At 48.6% G+C, this 23,948-nt stretch overlaps 2 protein-coding genes and 1 long non-coding RNA gene across 4 annotated transcripts in view; 2 read left to right on the forward strand and 1 right to left on the reverse strand.

The window, feature by feature from the left end:
• ZC3H12B (zinc finger CCCH-type containing 12B) overlaps window positions 1–3,427 on the forward strand; it is a 547,765-nt gene extending 544,338 nt beyond the window's left edge. Inside the window, exon 7 of the mRNA XM_089324779.1 lies at window positions 3,162–3,427. Within this exon, the coding sequence (XP_089180905.1) occupies window positions 3,162–3,352 (191 nt within the window). The 3' untranslated portion in view covers window positions 3,353–3,427. The remainder of the gene's footprint in view (window positions 1–3,161) is intronic.
• Window positions 3,428–16,041: 12,614 nt separating this feature from the next.
• On the forward strand, window positions 16,042–20,521 carry LOC100338015 (voltage-gated potassium channel KCNC4). 2 transcript variants are annotated; one of them, XM_089324781.1, is made up of 4 exons: window positions 16,042–16,576; window positions 16,858–17,009; window positions 17,376–18,182; window positions 18,339–20,521. In XM_089324781.1, the coding sequence occupies exons 3-4, from the start codon at window positions 17,688–17,690 to the stop codon at window positions 19,173–19,175; spliced, it is 1,332 nt and encodes a 443-aa protein (XP_089180907.1). In that variant the 5' UTR covers window positions 16,042–16,576; window positions 16,858–17,009; window positions 17,376–17,687; the 3' UTR covers window positions 19,176–20,521. The 2 variants fall into 2 exon arrangements, with proteins under 2 accessions (XP_089180907.1, XP_002720104.2); XM_002720058.6 differs by having other exon boundaries at window positions 16,100–16,576; window positions 17,649–18,182.
• Window positions 20,522–20,693: 172 nt separating this feature from the next.
• On the reverse strand, window positions 20,694–23,554 carry LOC149119626 (uncharacterized). The gene is made up of 2 exons (XR_016228324.1): window positions 23,407–23,554; window positions 20,694–20,933 (listed from the first exon to the last, which is right to left on the reverse strand). It is a non-coding gene; the product is annotated as an uncharacterized LOC149119626 (long non-coding RNA).
• Window positions 23,555–23,948: the final 394 nt, after the last annotated feature.

Below are 23,948 nucleotides of genomic sequence, written 5' to 3' on the forward strand. Positions count from 1 at the left end.
AGATCTTTAAATAAATAAATAAATAAAATCCAGCCTCTATCAGTCTTTTAAACCTTAGCGTCTACTTCCTGTCTCTCTATATCCCCTCACGTTTCAGTTCATGGAACTCCTTTCTTTATTCTGGCAATGAGCCACCATGCCCTTTCATTCTTCTGGGCCTGTTTTTGTACATGGCATTTCCTCCAGTAAGACTTACCCTTATCCTCTTTGCCTGAAAAACTACTTTCAGTTCAAGACCCAGTTTAAATGTTCCCTTGTGTCTGAGACTTGATTAGCAGCCCTGTTTTTTTTTTCTTCTTCTTCTTCTTTTAAGATTTATTTATTTGGGGGGCTGGTGCTGTGGCTCACTTGGTTAATCCTGTGCCTGCAGTGCCGGCATCCCATATGGGCGCCAGGTTCTAGTCCCGGTTGCTCCTCTTCCAGTGTAGCTCTCTGCTGTGGTCCGGGAAGGCATTGGAGGATGGCCCAAGTGCTTGGGCTCCTGCACCCACATGGGAGACCAGGAGGAAGCACCTGGCTCCTGGCTTCAGATCAGTGCAGCGTCAGCCATAGCGGCCATTTGGGGGGTGAACCAAAGGAAGGAAGGCCTTTCTCTCTGTCTCTCTCTATCACTAACTCTATCTGTCAAATAAAAATATTTATTTATTTGAAAGACAGGGGTTATAGAGAGAAGAAGAGAAAGATCTTCCATGCACTGGTTCACTCCCCAAATGGCTGCCATATCCAGAGCTGGGCCAAATGGAACTCAGGAACCTGGAGCTCCATCCAGGTCCCCTACATTGGTGGCAGGGGTCCAAGCATGTGGACCATCTTCTGCTGATGTCCCAGCTTCAGTATTCTGGAGCTGGATCAGAAGTGGAGCAACTGGGACTTGAACTAGTGCTCCATTATGAGACGCTGGCATTGCAGGCCAAGCTTAACCTACTCTGCCTCAATGTCAATCCTAGGACTGGGTCTTTATCTTCTCTATGTTTCTGATGCCAGACACAGTGTCTGGCTATGAGTATGGACTCTGTAAATGTTTATGAAATGGATGAATGAGGGGCTGGTACTGTAGCATAACAGCTAACGCCACTGCCTGCGACACTGACATCTCATGTGGGCACTGGTTCAAGACCCAGCTGCTCTACTTCTGATATAGCTCTTTGTGAATGCACCTGGAAAAGCAGTAGAAGATGGTTCAAGTGCTTGGGCCCCTGCACCACATGGGAAACCTGGATGAAGCTCCTGGCTCCTGACTTCAGTCTGGCCCAACCCTAGCCTTTGCAGCCATTTGGGGAGTGAACCAGTGGATGGAAGATCTGTGTGTGTGTGTGTGTGTGTGTGTGTCTTTCTCTTTAACACTTTCAAATAAATAAATAAATTTTTAAAAAAGGATGAAAGAGAAAATGGATGAGTGTTATAACCTGTGCGTGTTCCCACCTAGGTGTTCACTGAAATTGGCCTACACCTACTGGAGGATGCTACTGGCTCCTTAGTGACTATAGGTAGAACTATGAAAGATGGTGGGTGCCAATTCCTAGGTCTGCTCCTACTGCTGGAGAAAATGGAGACAAAGTCATGCCTGAAAGAGATCCAGGAGGCCCAAAATTGTTATCTGGAAGCTTTGACTATGAATTTCTTCCAGTGCTCCTCTCCCCAAGCTAAGGGGCTTGGGCAACAAGAATTAACTCTTAGGGGTGACATTTGGTGGAGAAGAAAGGACAGTCATTTTAGCTCTAACAAAAGCCAGGGAGTATCTGGTGGAAGGAAGACCTTGCATTTGGGCCAACTCCTCCTAAACCAGTTAGACATTCCCTTATCTGCACCCCTAAGATCTTCACAGGTATTATTTCTGCATTCTGTATGATAACCTGAAGAGTTAGAACAGGGTAGACAGCAACTACTTTTCCTATGTAGAAAAAGGACAAGAGAGGTTAGATAGTGTCGGGACACCACCTACATACTATCTCTCCTGCATTCCAATGCAGGAGGCCTTCTCTCCACCAGCTCGGTGGACTGTGTCGTCATTTATGACCATCTGTTTCTTTCAGGCCATGAACACCATGTATGAGATGCTCTTTGATGCAGGGTACCAAAAAGCCATGAAGGCTGCACATGCCTACCACATCTTTTCTCCAGTCACCTAGAACCTTTGCATCTTTGAGCTCAACATGGTGGATAGTTGCTTCCCTGTGAAGACTTCATTTATTTCCCAGAATCATGTGCCTATTCTGACAGGTAGGCTGAGAGATACAATGGCCAACTAACTGGTCAATGGGCACCACAGGCAAGCTGAAGAGTAGAGGAGGAGAGATTTCTTAAATCAAAATTAAGTTCCAGAGAGGGACAATGTGGCAGAGTTTGACTAAAATCCAAATCTTGGGGAGTAAGCCAGTGAATGGAAGACTTCTCTTTGTCTCTCCCTCTTTCTTTCTGTAACTCCCCAAATGGCCTCAACAAACAAGGCAGAGCCAGGCCGAAGGTAGGGGCCAGGAGCTTCTTCCAGATCTCCCATGTGGGTTTAGGAACCCAAGCACTTGGGTCATCCTCTGCTGCTTTCTCAGGTGCATTAGGAGGGAGCTGGATCAGAAGTGGAGCAGCCAGGACAAGAACTGGCACTCATATGGGATGCCAGTGTCGCAGGCAGAGTCAACGTGCTACACCATAACTCCGCCATCCCATAAACAAATCTTAAAGAAGGGGGGCGCCATAGCGTAATGGTTAAAGCTGTCACCTATAGTGCCAGCATCCCAAATGGGTGCTGATTCGAGACCCAGCTGCTCCACTTCCAATACATCTCTCTGCTGTGGCCTGGGAAAGCAGTAGAAGATGGCCCAAGTCTTTGTGCCCTTCTACCCACGTGGGAGATCTGGAGGAAGCTCCTGGCTCCTGGCTAAGGATCAGCTCAACTCTGGTCATTGCAGCCATTTGGGGAGTGAACTAGTGGATGGAAGACCTCTCTCTCTCTCTCTCTCTCTCTCTCTCTCTCTCTGCCTCTCTGTAGATTTATTTATTAAATAAATTTATTAAATAAATTTATTTATTAAATAAATAAATCTTTTAAAAAAAAAGAAAAAAGGGGGCTGGTGCTGTGGTGCAGTAGGTTAATCCACCGCCTGCAGCGGCGGCATCCCATATGGGTGCCGATTCTAGTCCTGGCTGCTCCTCTTCCAATCCAGGTCTCTGCTGTGGCTTGAGAAAGCAGTGGAAGATGGCTCAAGTCCTTCGGCCCCTGCACCCATGTGGGAGACCCAGAAGAAGCCCCTGGCTCCTCGCTTTGGATTGGCGCAGTTCTGGCCATTGCAGCCATTTGGGGTATGAACCAGCGGACAGAAGACCTTTCTCTCTGCCTCCCTCTCACTGTCTGTGACTCTACCTCTCAAATAAATAAAATTTTTAAAAAATGAGTTCATCTGGTGTAAAAAATATTTGAAATCCATGCATAGTTTTTTCATTACATGCATTTTCCATGAACTTTTTGGAGACCCCTTGAATATCTTCCTTTAGGTATAATTTACTTTCATGCAGTATTTTGCTCTCTCTCTCTCTCTCTCTCTTTTCCCACACACACACTCCCACCTCTGCCTTTCAAATGAACAAATAAAAATTTTTAGAAATGGACTGCAAAAGAAGAAAGATCTCTTTCTTATGAAAAATGCAATATAATGCATTAATACTTGCACATCTTTACATTGAGTACATGTGAAAGAAGTACTAGGTGCATGTAGGTAACACAGATGGTGAAAGTATGTATGAATGAGTGTGGTTGTTATGTCTTTGTGGGTGTATAGAGGTATGTGGTGTGTGTGTGTGTGTGTGTGTACGCAAAGAAGGCATGTGTGATAGCTTGTGAGTATCATTATGTCCAAAAGGTATCAGTGAATGTTGTGAGTATGGTTGGATGTATATGCATAGGTTTAGTTGTGTGTGTATGTGTATATTGTATGAGAGTTTGAGAGTTTGTATGTCCATAGATGTATAATTGTGGATATTTGATTGTGTGTGTCTCACACACACACATGCACACATACACATTCATCCAGCCAAGGAAGTGAGTGTTTCTGACCAAGGAAGGAGCAGGTTGAATGTGTTCGGTGGTAAATTTGAGCGACCCAGTGTGTGTGCATGCGAGAGGAGCAGTGGCGAATCGCTTAGGGCTGTTCTTACAGACTTGAGGACAGAGGTTGAGTGCTATGGGCAGTGTAGCAGGGAACTAGGACAGAGGTTCAGAAGGCTCCTGGATGCACAGCCCTCAGCCTCAATGGGAGCCAGGCTGTTATTGTGCAAGAACTGTTGCTATGTTTGGAAACTTAATGGGTAGTCTACAGCAGAACAAAGGAACATCATTTTCCTCCATGAACAGGTTTATCACAGGCTTGTTCCACTGGTTTTTCTTCCACCTCATAGACAAGAATAAAAAGGTGGTGAAGGTGAGCTCACAGCCCTCAACTAATTCTCCTTAGGCTTCCATCTCCTGGTCACCTTCTCTTCCTTCTAGTCCTCTGGTATCTATTGGCACAAACTTTAAGTTAGCGTCTAGAGTCACTGGGTATCACGCTCCCTGTGGTGACCTGAGGCCTTTTCTCCAAGCAAGGAGGCCTAGATAGAGCCCAACTCAGCCCCCACCCCACCACGGCTCAGCTTCTTAGGTACATTTCTAGGTGAAAATCTAAGTTGATTGAGACTCACCCAACTGCCATGTTGCCTCTCTTGTCCAGGACTCAAAGGTCTCTTGTCCCATCTTAACCTTTCTTCTTTTTCTCACTTTTTACAATTAACCCCAGGCCAGAGGCTTAACTTTAGTCTATTCTTCCAGAGAATGGGAGAGGAGGCCAGTGTACATTCAGTGGGAGAGGAATTATTGGTGGAGTCTCATAGCTTGGAGCCAGCACAGCTGGGCAGCATTGCCCGCCCCCCTCCTTGCTCCACAGACTGCCAAACTTACCTTCTTCTGCTGTGATAATTTCCTCCAGTTGTTCGAGCTACAGAAGCTCTTTTGCTGGATAACTTGGATAGGGGCCTGTCGGCTATGAAAGTGTCTGGAAGTACTTTGTAAGGATGGACTTAATGGTTGAGACTAGACAAAGTTTTGGGGTTCTAGATTCTGTTATGCCTCTCTGAGAACACAGGGTCCATGCCAGGGACCTGTGGCATGGCATCTGAGACCCTGGATTGGCCCAAAGGTAACTGAGCTTAAGCCCCGGATTGAAACCCATGTTTGTTCCCTTCAAGGAGAACACGTTCTGTGAAGCGGATGTCATCCTTTCCCAGGCCATCAGCTATATCCATTGCAAGCAGCTGATTTATGCAGAGCTTCAGACAGCCCTGTGTGTCCGTACACAGACCTGAGGGCATCTTCCTTCATATAATTTCCACCTTTAAGATTCTGATTCCTACAACCCTCTTTCCCCTATTCTTTGGGTTGGGTCTGAGTCCTGATGGTCTTATTCTCTTTAGCATTTACCCTACGAATGAACATACTGGGACTGGCACTGTGGTGCAGTTAGGTTAATCCTCCACCTGTGCCACCCTGTGGCACCAGCATCCCATATGGGCGCCTGTTCTATACCTGGCTGCTCCACTTTTGATCCAGCTCTCTGCTATGGCCTGAGAGCAGTGGAGGATGGCCCTAGTCCTTGGGCCCCTGCACCTGAGTGGGAGACTGGGAAGAAGCTCCTGGCTTCAAATCGGCGCAGCTCCAGCTGTTGTGGCCATCTGGGGAATGAACCAGTGGATGGAAGACCTCTCTTTGTCTCTACCTCTCACTGTCTATAACTCTAACTCCCAAATAAATAAGTAAATAAATGAAATCCTTTTTAAAAAAAGAATGAAAATACAGGGACAGAACACTGGCTTGGGAGTTTAGAAAACTTAGGTTTGTTCCATTTTTTTTTTCCTTCTCAATTCTGCCACCTCAGGCAAATCTCTTTACCACTTTTACCTTGGTTTACTTCAGCTGTAAAATGTATTTATTCTAACTTGGCCTTCCCATCTCCCAGAACAGTTGGAAGAGGAGTTGTTGAAGGTTTCATATATGCAAGACTACATGCACAATCAGCTAGATGACATGTAGGCCTGATTTTCAAGAAAAATTAGAGTGTAGCATCAGATCCCTGAACAATGTGCTTAAATAGAGGATATACTTAAGCCGGTGCCGCGGCTCACTAGGCTAATCCTCCGCCTAGCAGCGCAGGCACACCGAATTCTAGTCCCGGTCGGGGTGCCGGATTCTGTCCCGGTTGCCCCTCTTCCAGGCCAGCTCTCTGCTATGGCCCGGGAGTGCAGTGGAGGATGGCTCAAGTCCTTGGGCCCTGCACCCGCATGGGAGACCAGGAGAAGCACCTGGCTCCTGGCTTCAGGTCAGCGCGGTGTGCCAGCCACGGCGGCCATTGGAGGGTGAACCAACGGCAAAGGAAGACCTTTCTCTCTGTTTCTCTCTCTCACTGTCCACTCTGCCTGTCAAAAAAAAAATAGAGAATATACTTGCACAACAATATGCAAATGACTGCTCTGGTCTTGAGCTGACAGCACACTTGATTTTTGAAATATTCCATGCAGTCCTGTCCATAGCACATTGCCTCTTTAGAGAAATCCCTGGTTCTAACCCCAAATCCCTTCTCAAATTGTTACTGCATTCTTTTGGGGCTTTGAGGCTGGCTCTGGTTGCTTAAGCAGCATCTGGGAACCTCTGGCTTGGAGGCAAAGGGCTAGTTAACCAAGATCCTCCCTTAACCCTTTCCTTCTCGGGTTTTTGTTCCTTTCAAGACATACTGTTGACTTGTTGTCCTGTGCTGTTTCTGGGGTTCTGGATGAAAAAGGTGTGGCCTTTCTGTTTTAAGGTAAGGCCTGAACAGTAAGTGATCTGGATTGTTGAGATGGAGACACGAGAACAAAGGATAGGGTCTTCACTTCTTTTTTTCAAGGCCCAGACTTATGGTTTTGCATCTTAAAGCTGCCTAGTCCAGCATCTTCTGATATGCTACAGGGATACTAGGGACCCTTTATTCTCAAACTATCCCCTACTAGCCTAACAGGATGCTGAAAATCCACCCTTGGGACCTATTCCTTTGTGTTAAGGATTTATTGTTACAGAAGGCCCCTCGTAGCCTTTTTCTCTCATCTTCACCAAAGTCAGAGCTGACTTGGTAGAGTAAGTCCTGTTTAGGTGTCTTTACCTCCAAGGCAGTGGTGGTGGAAAGGAGAGAGGAACAGTGACCTGGATGCTCCCTGATATCCCTGATACAGCTGTTTGAGTCTACTTGACTAATGCATACTTTAGCAGGGCTGTGGTCACTAGATGTCTTCTTGGTGGAGTGTTTTTGTGGAAGTTGGGAAAGGGTCTTCCTATTTTGGCCTTCTATTCACTGAAGAAGCAGACCTTATCCATCTATATGTCCTGGTGCCATCCCCTAATTAGACTAGATTCTATCCCCAAGTGGGAAGAAGCGGTTATGGGACAATGGACTCCTTTAAGTGTTCAGCCCCAAATTTTTTTTAGCTTCCTCTGCACAATCATCTTCCATTCCTTTTCTGTTTAACTTGTTTTGTACCACTGCTGTTACTCATCTCCTCCAACAGCTGTCCCCATCATTCTTCCATTATTCAGCTTCCTATTATTCCCTGGCCACAAGTATCTAAAATGAAATTTCAAAAATGCGTTCAATTACATTTGTTGTTCAAAAGGAGGTTTTCAAACTCCTAGGGGAGAAGCAGCAAGGTGGAGAGGATGCAGATGTTGTAGAGCAATTTATTTTTCTCAGGGTCTTCTGAACTTGGCTGAGATTCCAGTGAGAATTCAAGAATCAGGCTAGCCAACTTTAGTTGAGAAAGACACTCTTCCTTTCTTTTCCCTTCCCTTCCCTCTTCTTGCTCCTTAAAAGAAAAATAGCTTGCTTTATGTTTCTTTAAATTCTACCAAGGCCGCTTCAGCAGATTGTTCCTTCTAAAAAGGGCGCAGTGCAAGGAACAAGAAGACTGCTTTCTTCACCATGGGAATGGCTCTCGTCTCCCTTTCAAAAGAAGGAAAGGAAATCACTGCCATTCCTACTGCTGCCTTGGGTCTCCCCAAGGAAGGAGTTATGGGACAATGAGTTATGGGACCAGTGAGTAGGTAGGCTGGATGAGATGAAGCCCCTGCCAGCAGACAGGCAGCAGTGTAAAAGGGACTTAGTCCTTGATTAGGCACCCAGGGCTCTTCATATTTCCATGGAAGGGAGATAGGGAGGGAGAAGAGGGAGGAAGAGGAGAGAGGGAAAAGAGAGATGGCTCCAAACTATTTCCCACAGGGTACTGTTTTTGGTTCGAGGGAGGGGGCAGGCCTGGCAAGAGCAGGATGGGCAAAGGGAACAGCTATGGGGCCATGGCATGGCATAGGCACAGGACTGCCTCTTGCCTCCATGCTGAGCATCTAGGTGAGTGAGAACACCAGAAAATCAAGCCAGGCCCAGACTTAGTGTCTGTATGAAGCAAAAACTAAGGAGTGGAAAATGAAAAACTTTAGTTGCAGGAACTGTTTATTTGGCCAGCTTCATGCCAAGAAGCTTGACTGATTATTTTCCACTGAATCAATCAGGTGAATCAAATTGACTGAAACTGACCAAACAGTCTGTGTAGTTTTAATGTCATGTAGACAATGACTCTTCCCTGGCCCCAGTTGTCCTACTAATAGTAGCCTTGTGTATTATGGCCATTACTTACATAATAACAACACTGACACAATTGTAGCTAACTTTTATGGTTCTGGACACCACCCTTCTACCCTCCAACTCCAGAGCTTCTACCCATAGCTAGAAGGCTGCTGGGCTCCTTCTTTTCTTATTTGTCCTTGACATTCTTTTTTTTAATATTTTTTTGACAGGCAGAATGGACAGTGAGAGAGAGAGAGAGACAGAGAGAAAGGTCTTCCTTTGTCGTTGGCTCACCCTCCAATGGCCGCTGTGGCTGGCGCATTGTGCTAATCCGAAGCCAAGAGCCAGGTGCTTCTCCTGGTCTCTCATGCGGGTGCAGGGCCCAAGGACATTGGGCCATCCTCCACTGCACTCCCTGGCCACAGCAGAGAGCTGGCCTGGAAGAGGGGCAACCGGGACAGAATCCGGTTCCCCGACTGGGACTAGAACCCGGTGTGCCGGCACCGCAGGAGGAAGATTAGCCTAGTGAGCCGCGGTGCCGACCTGTCCTTGACATTCTGACAAAGCATAAGAAGCTTATCCACAAAGTAGCAACTGCTAATCTGAATGGTCTGCACAAAATGACCCAAATGGAGTAAGGTCCCCCAGATTGGGATCAGACCTCAAGACTGCTATCTTCTGCAGATGGCAGACTCCTAATCCCAGGCTGGCTAGATAGCCAAGTCTTCTAGGTTCCATGGAATTACTAACATTTCCCAATTCCCTCCCACCCCAGCCCCACCCTATGCCCCCCTCACCCTGGGCCAGATGCTTTGCCAGAATAAAAGCCTATTTTCAATACTTCTTGACTTATTATTTCTTCCCTGTGTTCAGATGGTTTTGGTCCCTCCCCACTTGAAGTCTTGATTTACTACATCATAAGACAATATCTTATGCAAGTCAGATAAAACCATGTAAGAATCCCCAACTTGGAAAATAATAAACACCCTAACGTCAAGGAAGTACCAGCTCTTCTCTACACTTAGCCTATACTGGGTTCCTAGTTCAAAAGTCAAAGCTTGGAGCCGGCGCTGGGGCACAGTAGGAAAATTCTCTGCCTGCTGTGCCGGCATCCCATATGGGCACTGGTTTGAGTCCTGGCTGTTCCACTTCTGATCCAGCTCTCTGCTATGGCCCAGGAAAGCAGTAGAAGATGGCCCAAGTCCTTGGGCCCTTGCACCCACGTGGGAGACCCAGAAGAAGCTCCTTGCTCCTGGATTCAGCTCCCTTCGTTGCAGCCATTTGGGGAGTGAATTAGCAGAGGAAAGACCTTTCTTTCTGTTTCTCTCTCTCACTGTCTGTAACTCTACCTCTCAAATAAATACAGAAAATCTTTTTAAAAAAGTCAAAGCCTGGTTGAGATCATGGTGACTTCCGGGTTGCTGTGGGGAAGTACTGCTACTCAGTCACTGGAAATGGGTATTATGAAATAAAAAGAGGTGAGACTTGAGTATCAAAATGTGATTTTGACTATAATGATCTGAGATCCCTCCAGCATTGAGATTTTTAAGTCTAAGTAGCCTTATTTTCTTCATCTACAAAATGGAGGCAACTCTCCATGTCCCATCAACCTAATAGAACTTTGGGGTGGTAGTTACATGACCATATAAATGATAACCTGTCAAGATCAGATTGTCCCCTGTGTTCTAACTGAGTGTTAGATGTTGAAAGGCAGTTGACATGTTGTATATGGAACACTCTATAGATATAAAGGGTTTAGTAACAAGTGTTAAAATCATCCCAGCTCCAGAACTAACACCCCTATGAGGTAGGGGGCCAACTCCAGGGGATAGTGGCATCATGTGCTCTGGGCCTGAGGAGTGGAGTACATGGAAGAGGCACTTGTGAACTGAGTCTTTGGCATGGGGGACAGTGTCTTGCTTTATTTCTAGGAGTTCCAAGCCAACCAGGAAATTGATTTTCAAGATCATTTCATTTAAACATCATTTGGCTGCATAAATTCCTTCCCAGGCCACAAAATATGCTTCGGCACCCTGCCTAAGCCCTTTTCACATCCCAGTGCACTCCATTTTCCACCTCTTTATCATCCTTTCCTCCCTTTACCCAGTTTTCTAAGCACCCCTCCAACCTCAGGCTGCCAGAAACCAGCTCACCCAGGGCCCCATCTTTTGAATAGATTCATGGAACTCGCCACCCAGATGGAGAGGTATGAAGAAAGATTCATTTACCCTAGGACTCTTGCCTGATTTGTTGTTGGGCCTCTGCCTGATTTTCAGTCATCTGCCCCCAATTTCATTCCGGAACTCGGCTAGGGCCAGGCCTCATTTTCCTGGCGACCCAACTCCTCCCTTTACTTTCCTTCCATCCAGGCATCCAGCCATAGGCCAACCTGGGGTCAAGGATGACAGCTCACTAGACGAGCCAAGCAGGTGGCCCTGGCCTAGTTTCAACCCTAGGGAGCTTCTTGTTTTCTCCTAAACTTCCAAGAATCTCCATTCCCAGATGAGGCATGCTGTCAGATCTTGGCAGATGACATGAAACCTGTCCCCCTTTCCCTCTGCTGCCTGAGCCTAAACCTCCATTTCCTCTAACCCATAATGCAGAAAATTCCTACATTAGGAGCTGGAACAGGAAGGCTTGAGGGGTCAACTAGAGTGCAATTCTATCTGCAAAGAAGGAAAGGCTCAGCTTCTGAACCTCCAAACTAGCTGTTTAAAACTCCTATTGAAACAATCTGGAAGTGTCTACCTCCTCTCAGGGCTTGAGCCCTGGGTTTTTGGGTCTCCATGTTCTGGAGACAGAAGTCTGTGTCAGGTTGTGAAGCCAGTTCTCAGCAGACCAGATGTGGCAAAGAGATAGTGAAGTAGCCAGCCCAGCACCACAGGCCGAAGGAGCAGCTTTCAGAGCTGGGTCTTACAGTGAAAGTTTGAGTCCCTTCTTCCCAGCCCCTTTAGGAAGCCTGCTATCTGACTCCAAGCTGCCTGCAGCCCCCACTCCCCACCCTTCCTGGCAAAGACACTGGACAACATGGTGGGGTCCTGTTTCCTCCCTATAGAAGCTGCAGTTATGTAGATATCCTGTGCGTTACTCCTGGAAGGTGACCTGCCTGTCCCCTCACCCTACAGGGAGAGCAGGGTATGGTTGGGAATTCCACTTTCGAGGAACAAGACCCTTAGGTGAAGCTAAGCCTCTCAGCCACTGTGTGGCACCATTCACCCACTTTTCTGCGCATGGTTAATGGGAGGTGGCTGCATGCAAAATCAAGTTTAAAAGCCTGAAAACTTTTCAAGGATCTAGTTCTGACTAGGTTGTTGACATGATGAGAGTGCTTGGACAAATCCCTTGCTGTGTGAAATGGGAGGCAGCTGGGGCCCCTGAAGTCCCTTCCAGCTTCGTAACCCTGCAGTGATGTAATTTTGGGCCTCCAGGCCACACAGAGGGCAAGGTTCAAGGCATGTATACGGAGCTAAAGGTGAAGAGGCAGAGGTTTAGGGAAGCAGGAGTGCTGTGCAACACATGCACCAGGATTTCTCCTGAGCCTTCCATGATGCCAAGGAAAAGATGATGGAGTCATTCATTTGCTGAGTAAACACCGACTGACCATGAATTTGGTGCTTGGTGTGATGAACTGTGGTGACCATGAATTTGATGTAAGAGTAGAGTGAATGGTAAGTAGGACACAAATAAACCACAAGGGTATTTACTACTCACTGGGGAAGTAGATGAGTAAGCAAACAATAGGCACACAAAGGAGAATGGAGTCTATGTTAAATATAACTACAAACTGCTAGGGGTCAGGAAGGAAAGAGGGATAAATTCTCACTAGGTACTAAGGAAGCTCTCATAGACAGGAATCAAGGTAGCTGGGCTTTGAAAGATGACCAGATAAGGGCTAGTACTATGGCGTAGTAGGTTAAGCATCCACCTGAGGTGCTGGCATTCCATATGGGCGCTGGTTCGAGTCCCAGCTGCTTTATTTCTAATCCAGCTCCTTGCTAATGACCTGGGAAAGCAGTAGAAGATGGCTCAAGTGCTTGGGCCCCTGCACTTGCATGAGAGACATGGAAGAAGCTCCTGGCTCCTGGCTTCGGATTGTCCCAGCTCCCGCCTTTGCGGCCATTTGGGGAGTGAACCAGTGGATGGAAGACATCTCTCTCTCTCTCTCTCTCTCTCTCTCTCTCATTATCTCTGCCTTTCTATAACTCTTTCAAAATAAATTTTAAAAAATCTTTTTAAAAAAGACAAGATATTTTAATTACAAAGAAAATTCTAGTGATTGTCCAGAAATACTGGTTTCTACACCATTCTAAATAAAAATTTTCAATGGTTAAAAAAAAAAGGCAAATGACCAGATGTATACATGGCTAGAGTGGGAGGAAGAGGGGTTGGGAGACAAGTAGGGCAGGAGGCAGAAGCAAAAGCAGGCACTGGGAAAAGACAGGAGGATGGCTGTATTTATACTTTTGGGAGGAGTAATAGGGAGTAGTCTGAGGTGGCAAGAAGAATGGCGTTGGAGTGGGAGAAGAATTTGAAAAAATGGATTGGGGCCATATTCTGGGTTTATGGACTTTCTTAAAGATTTATTTATTTATTTGAAAGTCAGAGTTACAGAGAAAGAGAGGGAGAGAGACAGAGAGAGAGACAGAGAGAGAGAAAGACAGACAGAGAGAGAGAGAGAGAGAGAGAGATCTTCCATCCACTGGTTTCCACCCCCCACCCCACAATGGCTATAATTACCAGGCTGGGCCAGACTGAAGCCAGGAGCCTGGAGCTCGAACTGGTTCTCCCATGTGGGTAGCAGGGACCCAAGCACTTGGACCTTCTTCCGCCGCTTTTCTCTAGTGCATTGTCTGGGAGCTGGATGGGATGTGGGGCAGCTGGGATACAAACCAATACCCATAAGGGACGCTGGCGTTGTAGGCAGTGGCTCTACTTGCTATGCCACAGCGCGGACTCCTACAAACCTCTTTTTTCACGCTCAGTTCTATGAAGAATGTAAGGGACAGATTCTCAAAGCTGTAGACAGTTCCAGTTTTCCAACATGCACAAGATGGAGTGATAGTGGGGCAGGCAGGCCTGACTGGAAGCCTGGTAGATCAAAGGAGGGGGAGTCTACAAGAGGGGAGCCTGGGAAGGCACCCTCAGCAAAGATGATCTTTCTGCAATGGCTATTCCACTCTCCTATTCCCTCCAGAGAACTAGATGGTAGAAGATTTAAAGACCTTACCTGGGGCCAGCACTGTGGTGTAGCAGGTTAAGCCACCAGCCATCCAGCTGCTCCACTTCTGATCCAGCTCCCTGCTAATTCGCCTGGGAAATCAAAAGAAAGTCTAAGTCCTTGGGCTTCTTCACCCACAAGGGAGACCTGGAAGAAGCTCCTGGTCCAGCTCTGGCTGTTGTGGCCATCTGGGGAGTGAACCAGCTGATGGATGATCCATCTATTCCCTTCTATTTCTCAGTATCTCTGCCTTTCAAATAAAGAAATAAATCTTTTTCTTAAGATTTATTCATTATTTGAAGATCAGAGTTACACAGAACGAGAGAAGGAGAGGGAGAGGGAGAGGGAGAGGGAGAGGGAGAGGGAGAGGGAGAGGGAGAGATTTCTTCCATCTGCCAGTTCACTCCCTAAATGGCCACAATGGCTGGAGCTGCACTGATCCGAAGCCAGGAGCCAGGAGCCAGGAGCTTCTTCTGGGTCTCCCACATGGGTGCAGGGACCCAAGGACTTGGGTCATCTACTGCTTTCCCAGGCCATAGCAGAGAGCTGGAATTAGAGCTAGAGCAGCTGGGACTCGAACCAGCGCCTATATGGGATGCTGGTTGGCAGCTGGTATATTCCCCAGAACATTTGGACATGTTCTCTTACAGGACAAAGGGAAACTAAAGTTTCAGGTAGAATTAAGGCCACCAATCAGATAGCCCTAAAATAATAGGATTATCTATCCAGGCCCAATGCCATCACAAAAGTCCTTAGAAGTGAGAGTGGGACAGGGGAGGAGATCAGAGGATGAAGTATGAGAAGGACTCAGCTGGCTTTGAAGATGGAGGAAAGGGACCACATGCTAAAGGACGCAAGCAGCCTCTTGAAGCTGCAAAAGACAAGGAAACAAATTCTCCCCTAGAGTCTCCAGTAAGGAATGGAGCCCTGCCCACACTCGGATTTTAGTTCAGTGAGACCTGTTTTGGATTTCTGATTTATGTTGTTTTAAGCCACTAAGTATGGGATAACCTGTTACAGTGGCAACAGACACATATGTTAATACTGTTCAAGTGAGAAAAGTGCTCCAGGAACAAAAACCCCAAAGAAGGTTGTGAGAATGCACAAGACAGGACTCTGGCATGGGTGTGCGCTGGGGGGGGGGGGGGGGTAATGAAGGCTCCCTCAGGAGGTGACATTAGAGATGTATATGGATGAAAAAATATTTGGATGAGATAGAACAGTGTTCTGGAGAGAGAGAGAGACTGTATGCAAACCTCGGATCAGCAGGTTTAGGAAATCAAGAAGCAAAGTGGCTAGAGCGGATGAGGGGCAAGACATGTGAGAAGGGGATGGGGCGAGGGGAAGTGGGGAAGTTGCTGCCTCTGTGCTCCCCACTGGAAAGCTCCCAAATGGCCAAGTTATTGTCTGCCCCTCCTAGCTGAGTTAAGGATCAGACTGCACAGAGCTGAGCCCAGCCACAGTTCAACTCAGACGCCCGTGCAGCGCTTTGTGTTTGTCACTACTGCCCTCTGCCCTCATTCTAGCCCTGAAGTCCACTGAGAGGACCGCCCTCTTCCACCAGCTCCACAGCAACGCAGTGACCCTGAGGGGAGAGCAGCCAGGAGCCTGCTTACACGTTTTGCAACTCTCAGTCCAGCTCAACCCTGTTTCTGAGGGATGGACTGAAAAAGACAAGTTGCGGAGAGTATTGGAGTATACTAGGAATGTTCATTCCTCAGAAATTTCTGGACTGGTGGTCAAACAGAAGAATGGAGGCTGGGCCATGGGATGGGGTTAAAGATTACCCTGAAATTTAGAATCATCTGGGTGCTCCAACGGCAAACTCTCCTCAGTAGCACAACTAGGAGAATGGCCTACTCTTCAGGGAGGGCGTCCTGGAGGCAGGGGTGAGGCATGAGAACAGGGGGAGTGTATATGGCTTGTCTCAAAGCAGCTGGGCTCTCTGCCAGGTCTGACACAGGCCACAGGCAAGCAGGCTTTTCGCTCGTTCCCCTGCCTCTCCCCTTCTCCTGTCCCTACCCCCATTCTTGGCACCAGGGCCTATGGAGAAAAGGGAAGAAAAATGAGTGGGCAGAAATAGCTAGCTGCAGCCAGGAGCACATCTGGCTTCCCGCTCCTCCAACGCCCCTTACTCTTTTGCAGGCTTCTGATAGGAGGACTGTACTGGAACCGGGGGAGGGTGGGGAGTTAGAGCAGGCCTGGGTGGGGGTAGGGTGGGGGCGGGGAATAAGTTGTTCCAAATATTAACTGGTTTTGTGAGGTGGCCTCTGGGCTGGAGCCTGACCACCTAACTTCCTGTTTTTCCTCCAGCTGCCTCCTCCCCTCCCTCTACTCAGGGCGGGAACTGAGGGGGGTGGGGAGGAGGGAGCAGCAAAGTTGGCCAGGGTCGCTTTTCTGATTCCAAGCAGGCTGGGGGCCAGGACGGCCTCCTTGAACAGGGGGGGTTGGGGGTGGGGCACATATAGCTCTGGATCCCGCTGTTGCCTCTCCACACTTGCTCTTCGGGCCACAGCAGGAACGAGAGGCTCCTGGAAAACTTCCAGCTTCTCGCCAGCTCTTCCATGAGCACACCCTGGGCCTGGGGCCTGAGATCTCTCCATGCAGGAGCAGCCACGAACTCCAGAGGCGGCGGCAACGCCAGCCACACCAGCCACACCACCAGCGCCACCACCCCCGGCCCCGCCGCCCAACCAACTGCCTCCAGTCCCTTCACTGCCAGTTTTTGTGGACCATGCAAAACAGCCAAGTAAGTGAGCAGGGGCTGGTGTGGGTAGAGGGAGCTTCCTGGGCTGCAAGTGCTTGCCTGTGCCCTTTTGTGCCATCAGCGACAAATGTGGGAGGCCCAGGCAGGCTGCCTGTCAGAGGATAGGGGTCACTGAAATGCTGATCTGAGTAGGTGTTTTGACCCTCCTTGGTTTGCCTGTCTGTGCTTCTCCTGCTCTCTCTCTCTCTCTCTCTCTCTCCCTCCCTCTCTCTCTCTCTCTCTCCTCCCCTCCCCCTCCCCCGTTCTTATCTCTCTTTTCCCAGGCAAGGAACTCATTAAGCCCAAAGCAATTTTCGGGCGCCCAGTAGAGAGATCCACAGAGGCTGTTCCTGCTGATGCTGCTGGTGGCGCTGCTGCTGAGGAGTGCCCGGGACCAGGTGCCAGGGGAGTCGGAGTCAAAAACCACCGCTGTCAGGTCTGCCGACCCCCCAGCCAGTTTCTCAAGTCAGGCACCTCCTACTCCCTGTGGAGGCCTAGGGATCTCTAAAGCACTCCAGCTTCCACGGTCACCCCCTCCCCATCTTCACCCCCTACCCCCAGCTCTTCACCTCCCTTGGTGACTCCTATTTTTGCTCGCTTCCCCACCCCACCCCACCCCACCCCAAGTTTTCAAAGTGATGTCACAGGATTAAGAGATATCTCCGTCCCTATCTTGGCCATTTAGTCTGCGGTTGCCTGTCTGTGACTGCCCCTGCTGTATACCGTGGCACATTTTTGTTTTTCTCTCCGAGCCACCAGAAAGACATCTCCTAAAAGCCCCCTGAAAGACATCTGTTTCCAGGCTAGGCTGGTTTTTCTCCTGGAACTGCTGGGCCCAGGAGAGACTGGCCAATCACTGTGACCACACCTGAGAGCTTGCTGTCCTCCTGATTCCTGAAGACCCAGAAGGAAGAGGCGCCCCCAGCACCCCCGCCTGGGGTAGTCTCCCTTGGGTGCCTGGGCTGCCACATCACTACTGTGGCCCCTAGTCCCCTCCCTGCCCTGGCTAAGCCTTGGAAGGAAGAGAAAGGCAGGACGACTCCATCCTAACCCCTGTCATCCCTCCTCTTGCCAGCGGATCCGAGCCAGCCGAGAAGCAGGCTCACGGTTTACCATGGAGGGCTCGGACGATAAACTGATCCTGAATGTGGGGGGCATGCGCCACGAGACCTACGTCAGCACCGTGCGGGCCTTTCCAGGCACCCGCCTCTACAAGCTGACCGAGCCACCACCGCCTGGCAGTCCAGCTGCTCAGGGCCCACCGGTCCGGGAGTTTTTCTTTGACCGAAATCCTGAGCTCTTTGGCTATGTGCTGGGCTATTACCGTACTCGGCAGCTGCACTGTCCTGCCGACGTTTGTCGGGATGTCCTAGAGGAGGAGTTGGCTTACTGGGGCCTGGCGGAAGCGCCGCTGGCACCTTGCTGCTGGCTCAAGCTGAGTGGCAGGGAGATCCGTACCCAGGACTTCCTCTCCTGGGAGGCCTGTGAGAATGCCCACGTGGACGAACGCCTTCTGCTGAACCCCGTCGAAAGCCAGGGGCTGCGGAATTCTTGGAAGCCATGGCTCTGGGTGCTTCTTGATCAACCCCGGTCTTCCCTGGGGGCCAAGGTAACTCATTAATCGTGTATGGCATGGTGATTGGGGCCGGAATCTACAGACCTCCAGGGTGTTTTGAAGGGATCACTCCAAAAGGGAGGCAAAGAAGGGTGGGAGTGGGGATGGCTGGTATATGAGGTGACTTCTGACATGCCGCTCTTCCCACAGTGCCTTTCCCTGATCTCCACACTCTTCACCGTGTGTGCCCTGGTCATCTTCTTCCAAGAGACAGAGGTCCAGCTGGATTACTTCTCTGCCAACTTCACTCCCATGGGACATGGGGTAGGGGCTAGGGAAAACCACCAGCAGCCGCAGTCACAGCCACAGCCGAACCATGGTCTTGTGTTCCACCGTGCCCCCCATCTGCTCTACCTGGAGCTGCTCTGTGCCCTTTGGTTTGGAACTGAGCTCTTTGCTCGGGCCATTTCCTGCCCTGATAAGGTGCGCTTCCTATGCAGCCCTCTGAATCTGGCTGACATTTTCTGTTTGTTCCCTGTGCTAGTGGAATTGGTGTTGGGTGAAAAGGCTGAAGGGCAACCCCGACTAAGCCTGACGCTTGGGGCCATTCGCTCTCTCTATGTCCTCAAGCTGGTTCGCCTGCTGGGCTTCCTGGAAAAGTCCCTGGCCCTGAGAGTTCTGGTTCACACCCTGCACTCGTCCTGGAAAGAGGTGTGTGCCTTTCTCCTGATTTGGGTGGCTGAAATCTTATTCTTTGGCTTACTCCTCCTCTATGGGGAGCTCCTGGGCATGTCCACGCCAGGTCAAGGAGAGCCCCATTTTGGAGACATCTTCACGTGTCTGTGGTGGACCGTGATAACACTCACCACTGTTGGCTATGGGGACATCTATCCTCTCTCTGCTCTGGGCCAGCTGACTGCTGCTGTCACAGCCACTGTGGGCATGTGCACTGGTGTCTTGCTGGTGCCCGTGCTCCTGGTCCGCTTCCAGCGCTATTATGCAGTAGCCCTGGCTCACCAGAAACTAAGACCCAGTGGAATCCTGTAACAGAAACATTGATCAAAAGGGGTGGACCCCACCTTCCCTTCCTTCCTTTTGCCAGTTTTTAGTTACAGATAAGGATTTCTGGTTTTGGACTTGGCAAAGAATCCTTCAGGAATAGCCCCAGGTCATCGCAGTTCTTGCTAACCAAGGCCTAGGGATCAGGTTGCTCCCGGTTATTAAGGGGGCACCCTGGAGGAAGGGGACTAGGGGCTTCATCTTTCCCCTGCCCCACCCTAGGGCTTTCTCTTAACTCTAGAATGACCAGGAAGGAGAAAGTGTAGCTCTTCCTGGACTGGTGCTATACCCCCCTCTCAACTAGCTCTCTTCCCTCCCATCTACTCATCCTGCCCCCCCACCAACCAGACCCTAGTCTAGATGGGGGACTTTTGAGTGATGGTAGCTATAGGCTGTCAACATCAGTTGCCTATGGGTATCAATGGTGATTGGCTGTGGGTTTTGATAGCAGTTTTCTGTGATTATTGACAGCAACTGGTTATGGCTATTGATGACGATTGGTACCTTCTGTACCCAGACATAGCCAGAGTGTAGCATTGCTCTCCATACTGCTCCTAAGACAAATGCTCCTAAGAGCCACAAGGAGGCCTCTGCAGATTCTCAGAGACTCTTAAGCAGATGCAGGTCAGCCAGGTCTGAACCTGAAGTACTCTAACTCTATGACCTCCTCAACCCATTTTATCCTTGCCCAATCCTCCCCGCTCCTTCCCATCTCTTTCATTATTTTCATAGTATTTCAGATATAGTATTAGCCATCATTAATCACAATACATTAGCCAATATTAGCCACAGTATCTCAGCCACAATAACAGTATGTAGTCACTGATAGACATGAAACGTTATTGTTGTACATTGCATGGACAGGAATGAGGAAACTGGGATTGTTGGCGAGAATAGGTAGGCAATTTCCTCTTCCAAATTTTAAAAATCGATATCTGGATTTTATTCATTTACAATTTTTTATTTTTTTCGGAACACTTTTCAGTACCCACAACGGGTCTACCTCCAATCCTCGCTGCTATTGAATACACCCACCTTCCCACCTCTTCCTCTTATTTTTTTTTTTTTTACTACCTGCATGCTCTTCCCTCCCAGCTTTCTTTTTTGTGGTGCCCTCCCACCGTGCACCCCTCTTGGAACTGGCTTCTAGGAGGGAAAGAAGGGACCTCCTCAGGTCTGACTTCAACTCAAGCCACTGGTTTGTCTGAGGAAGTGTCCCAGGCCACTGGGCTGTGCTGGGAGGTTGAAGTGAACTCTCGCTGTTGCGGAAGCTGTGAGCATAAATTCTGTTTACAAAACGTTTAAATAAAATATCCTTTGAAGTTTCCATTTCACGATCTGTCTGTTTTTTCTGGGAAAGACTTGTGGGCATCAGCAGGAATAAGGGTGGTACAAAAAAACCTAATTGCAAGTCTGTGTGGTCAAGTAATTTGATAGGGTAAAAAGCAGTTGGCTTTTGTCATTGCATCTCCTCCTCAAAATAAGCTATTATCACTCACAGACTTCTTGTTTGGAAGGGAAACCCCCCCTTTTTTAAATATTTATTTATTTATTGGAAAGGCAGAGTTACAGAGAGGCAGAGAGAGAGAGAAAGGGAGGTCTTCCATCTGCCAGTTCACTCCCCAGATGTCTCCAATGATCAGAGCTCCGCGGATCCGAAGCCAGGAGCCAGGAACTTCTTCAGGGTCTCCCATGTGGGTACAGGGGCCCAAGGACTTGGGCCATCTTCTACTGCTTTCCCAGGCCCTAGCAGAGAGCGGGATGGAAAGTGGAGCAGCCGGGTCTTAAACTGGTGCCCATATGGGATGGATGCTGGCACTGCAGGCAGTGGCTTTACCTGCTACACCACAGTACCAGCCCTGGGAAAAACTTCTTGCTAGGAACAGGGTGAGGAGGGAAAGGAGGCAGACTCAAGAGTTGAGGAATAGAAGACTGGCTTTCCTATGTACGGCATGCTTGTGGGAACCCTGGCTACTCATTAGAGGTGGGAAGTTGTGTTGGTAAGAGAGAATACAATTTAAGGAGCACTGAAAGGGGATCAGGATTATAGTAAAAACATCAAAGACAACCTCAGCCTTCTCACTGCCTGGAGGTGGAAGATGTTGGAACAATTTGCTGCTTTCAGAGACTGTTCTAGTCCACAGCACTTAAGTCACAGATGACAAAAATGACATCTAGAGAATGGAGATGATTTTTTCAAGGACACAAAGAAAAGTGATAGCAAAGCTGGGACTTTTGTCACCTCAGAGGAATACTGTATCAACCTTTGTCAGCTCACCAGCATCAGCAATGGGTGATTAGAATTCCCAACTAAAAATACACTATTGCAAGTAGCAGCAGTGGTGGCAGTGGTGGAATGAAGGCACAGAGGTGGGGCTAGGACGTTATGGAAAGCTTGGAAGCTTGTAGGGTAGGAGGTTAGGGTTGAAAAGGCCTTAGGGAATGGCTGGACCCTGCTTGGGCAGGAGAAGAAGAGGATAGAATGCCACAGAACATTATAAAAAGAACATGTCAGGGATGTAAGAAACCTGAAAGTGCATCAAGTCCAACCCTATCCTTCAGTTGGGGAAACTGAGGCCTAGGAAGGGGCTAGAACTTGACCTGGTTTATAATAGTGATCCAGGAGCAGAACAAGGTATGTTTTCTCTTGCAACTGGGATGGATGGTCAGATTTTTAACTAAGAGAGAGAGGGGGGAAGGGGCACAGAGTTTCCTGACCTTCTTAGTTATTCAATTATAGAATGGCAACTATGAATGTCGTAGTATGCACCTATTTCTGTAACAGAGAAGCCTATATCTGAATCCATCCTAAGCCTCTAGCACATAGTGCTGGGCAAAATGAGTCCATGGAGTTCTCAAAATTCAGTGACTGAGCCCGCAAATCCCTTAGACCTTAAGGCCTTCCCTGAATACTGAGTATGCCCAGTGTTCAATTTCTTTCTCATAGTTAGGTTCTAACTCCCACACTGAGATCACTCCTTTCTTCTGTCCAGGCATGAATTCTCTCTCCTCTGGGGAGGGTGGAGAGTAGATGGGGGATGCTGAAAAACAGCAATTTGAGCAGATCCTACCATTTGTTAAGAAATCTTTGTCTCATCAGTGAAAACTTCTTGGCCATGGAACTAACTTGGTCATACTCCACATCGCCCCAGATCTATCCATTTTGTCCATGGAAGAGCCCCCAGTGGTCCTGTCTCTGCCTAGCCTTAGAAAGCCTCCTGTTTCTGATGGCTGGGTGGGGAGAGCCAGTCTCTTAGCACACACTTCCTATCTGAATCCCCCTCATTCGGAAGGGCAGGGAAGTCGGTGGGTCAATCCCAGCCTGTGTTTGGCCTTATTGGGTGAAGCACCCATTTGTCTTCAGTGTTGGTCTCCTGCCTCAGCTAGCTAGGCCTGCACTTTCAGGTCAGACCCATAGAGGGCAGCCTCTGCCAGTTTATGAGAAATTTTTCTGGGTGTGGCCTCTCCCTCCACTTCCTTTTCAGTCCTCGTAAAATTCTAGAACTATAGGCTGTGAGAATCAGCGGGTGTGTTTAGACGCCTTATGTTCAGATCCCCTCATAACAAAGATACAGCAGCTAAGGCCCTCAGAAAGGGCACGACCAGGCTAAACTCAGATAATGATCCAGTCTCTAAGAGTCATGGACAGAACGCAGATTTCCTGAGTTCCAGGTCCAAATTCTTGAAACACACCGCTAAGCATCTAATCCAAATGTCTCATTTGATAGTTATGGAAACTGAGGCCCAGGAGAGAACTTATCTAACATTGTAAGTTGGTGTGCCAGAGCTAAGACTTGAGCCCTGGTCTTCTAAATCCCAGTTCAGCACTCGTGAAAGATAACATTAGGCATCTAGTTCAGTCTGCATTTTACAAAAGAGAAGTACGCAGACAGGGAATGCCATTTGCCTGAAGCGACAGAGTGAGTTTGGGACAGTCAGAGCTACAGCCCCAAGCTGGCTGTGGAACTCGACTGAGTGGAAATAGGGACTGGAAGTTTTAGTCAGTGACTTAAGAGCCTCTCAGTCTCAAAATTAAACAGCAGAGGTCAGGATGTAGTCCTCCCTTAAGCTGACCGTTGATTTTCAAAGGGGCTGAAATCGGGGGCACTGTGTGTGTATGCGTGTGTGTGTGTGTGTGTGTGTGTGTAGGGGAGGAATGTCCACCCCTGTTCTGCCCCCCAACACACACAGAAAAAAAAATTCTCTACAAAAGGCTCACCTCATTTCTCCCCTTGCAAGGCCTCCGGCTTTGAGAGTGAGAGGATGACTCACTCGGCGCCCACAGTCGCCGCGCCGGAGAACATAATTGCTAGCTGGGACATCACCATAGCACCCGGCCATCACATTTGCAGAGCGCTGTCTTGTTTTTGTCAGAGCTCTTTCCTATCTCTTTTTTTTTTTCTTCACTGCAACTTCCCCAGGCCCCAGAGAGACAGATGAGGCAGATATCATTACCCTTTATTTGTAAAGCAGAAACTGATTTATGGCTGGTGGGCAAAGGGGAAGCCAAGCAAGTTTACAACAGACTGAGACTAAATCTCTTGATCCTTGGATTTCCAAGTTTCTGGAGTGTTTTGCATAAATATCTACAGGCCCAGAAGAGGCGTCAGTGTTCCCCCCCCACACCACCCACCACCAAGTGCCTGGTGGTGATTCCCTCCCTCACTTATTAATCACTGAGCTAGAGCCACACTCTGACTTAGGCTTTCGCTATATACAAAGCAGAGCCAGACCCTGTCCCTAAGCGTTCATAATCTGGAT

Source organism: Oryctolagus cuniculus, chromosome X, assembly GCF_051225735.1.
Source record: "Oryctolagus cuniculus isolate XC-2025 breed Fujian yellow rabbit chromosome X, ASM5122573v1, whole genome shotgun sequence".
Taxonomy (NCBI): Eukaryota; Metazoa; Chordata; class Mammalia; order Lagomorpha; family Leporidae; genus Oryctolagus; species Oryctolagus cuniculus.

Bases quoted from the DNA above. Each gene is read 5' to 3' on its own strand.
- LOC100338015 (XM_002720058.6), top strand. From the start codon at position 16,429: ATGCAGGAGCAGCCACGAACTCCAGAGGCGGCGGCAACGCCAGCCACA. The intron at 17,010-17,648 runs GTCTGCCGACCC...TCCTCTTGCCAG, and splicing joins TCAAAAACCACCGCTGTCAG to CGGATCCGAGCCAGCCGAGA. The intron at 18,183-18,338 runs GTAACTCATTAA...CTCTTCCCACAG, and splicing joins GGTCTTCCCTGGGGGCCAAG to TGCCTTTCCCTGATCTCCAC.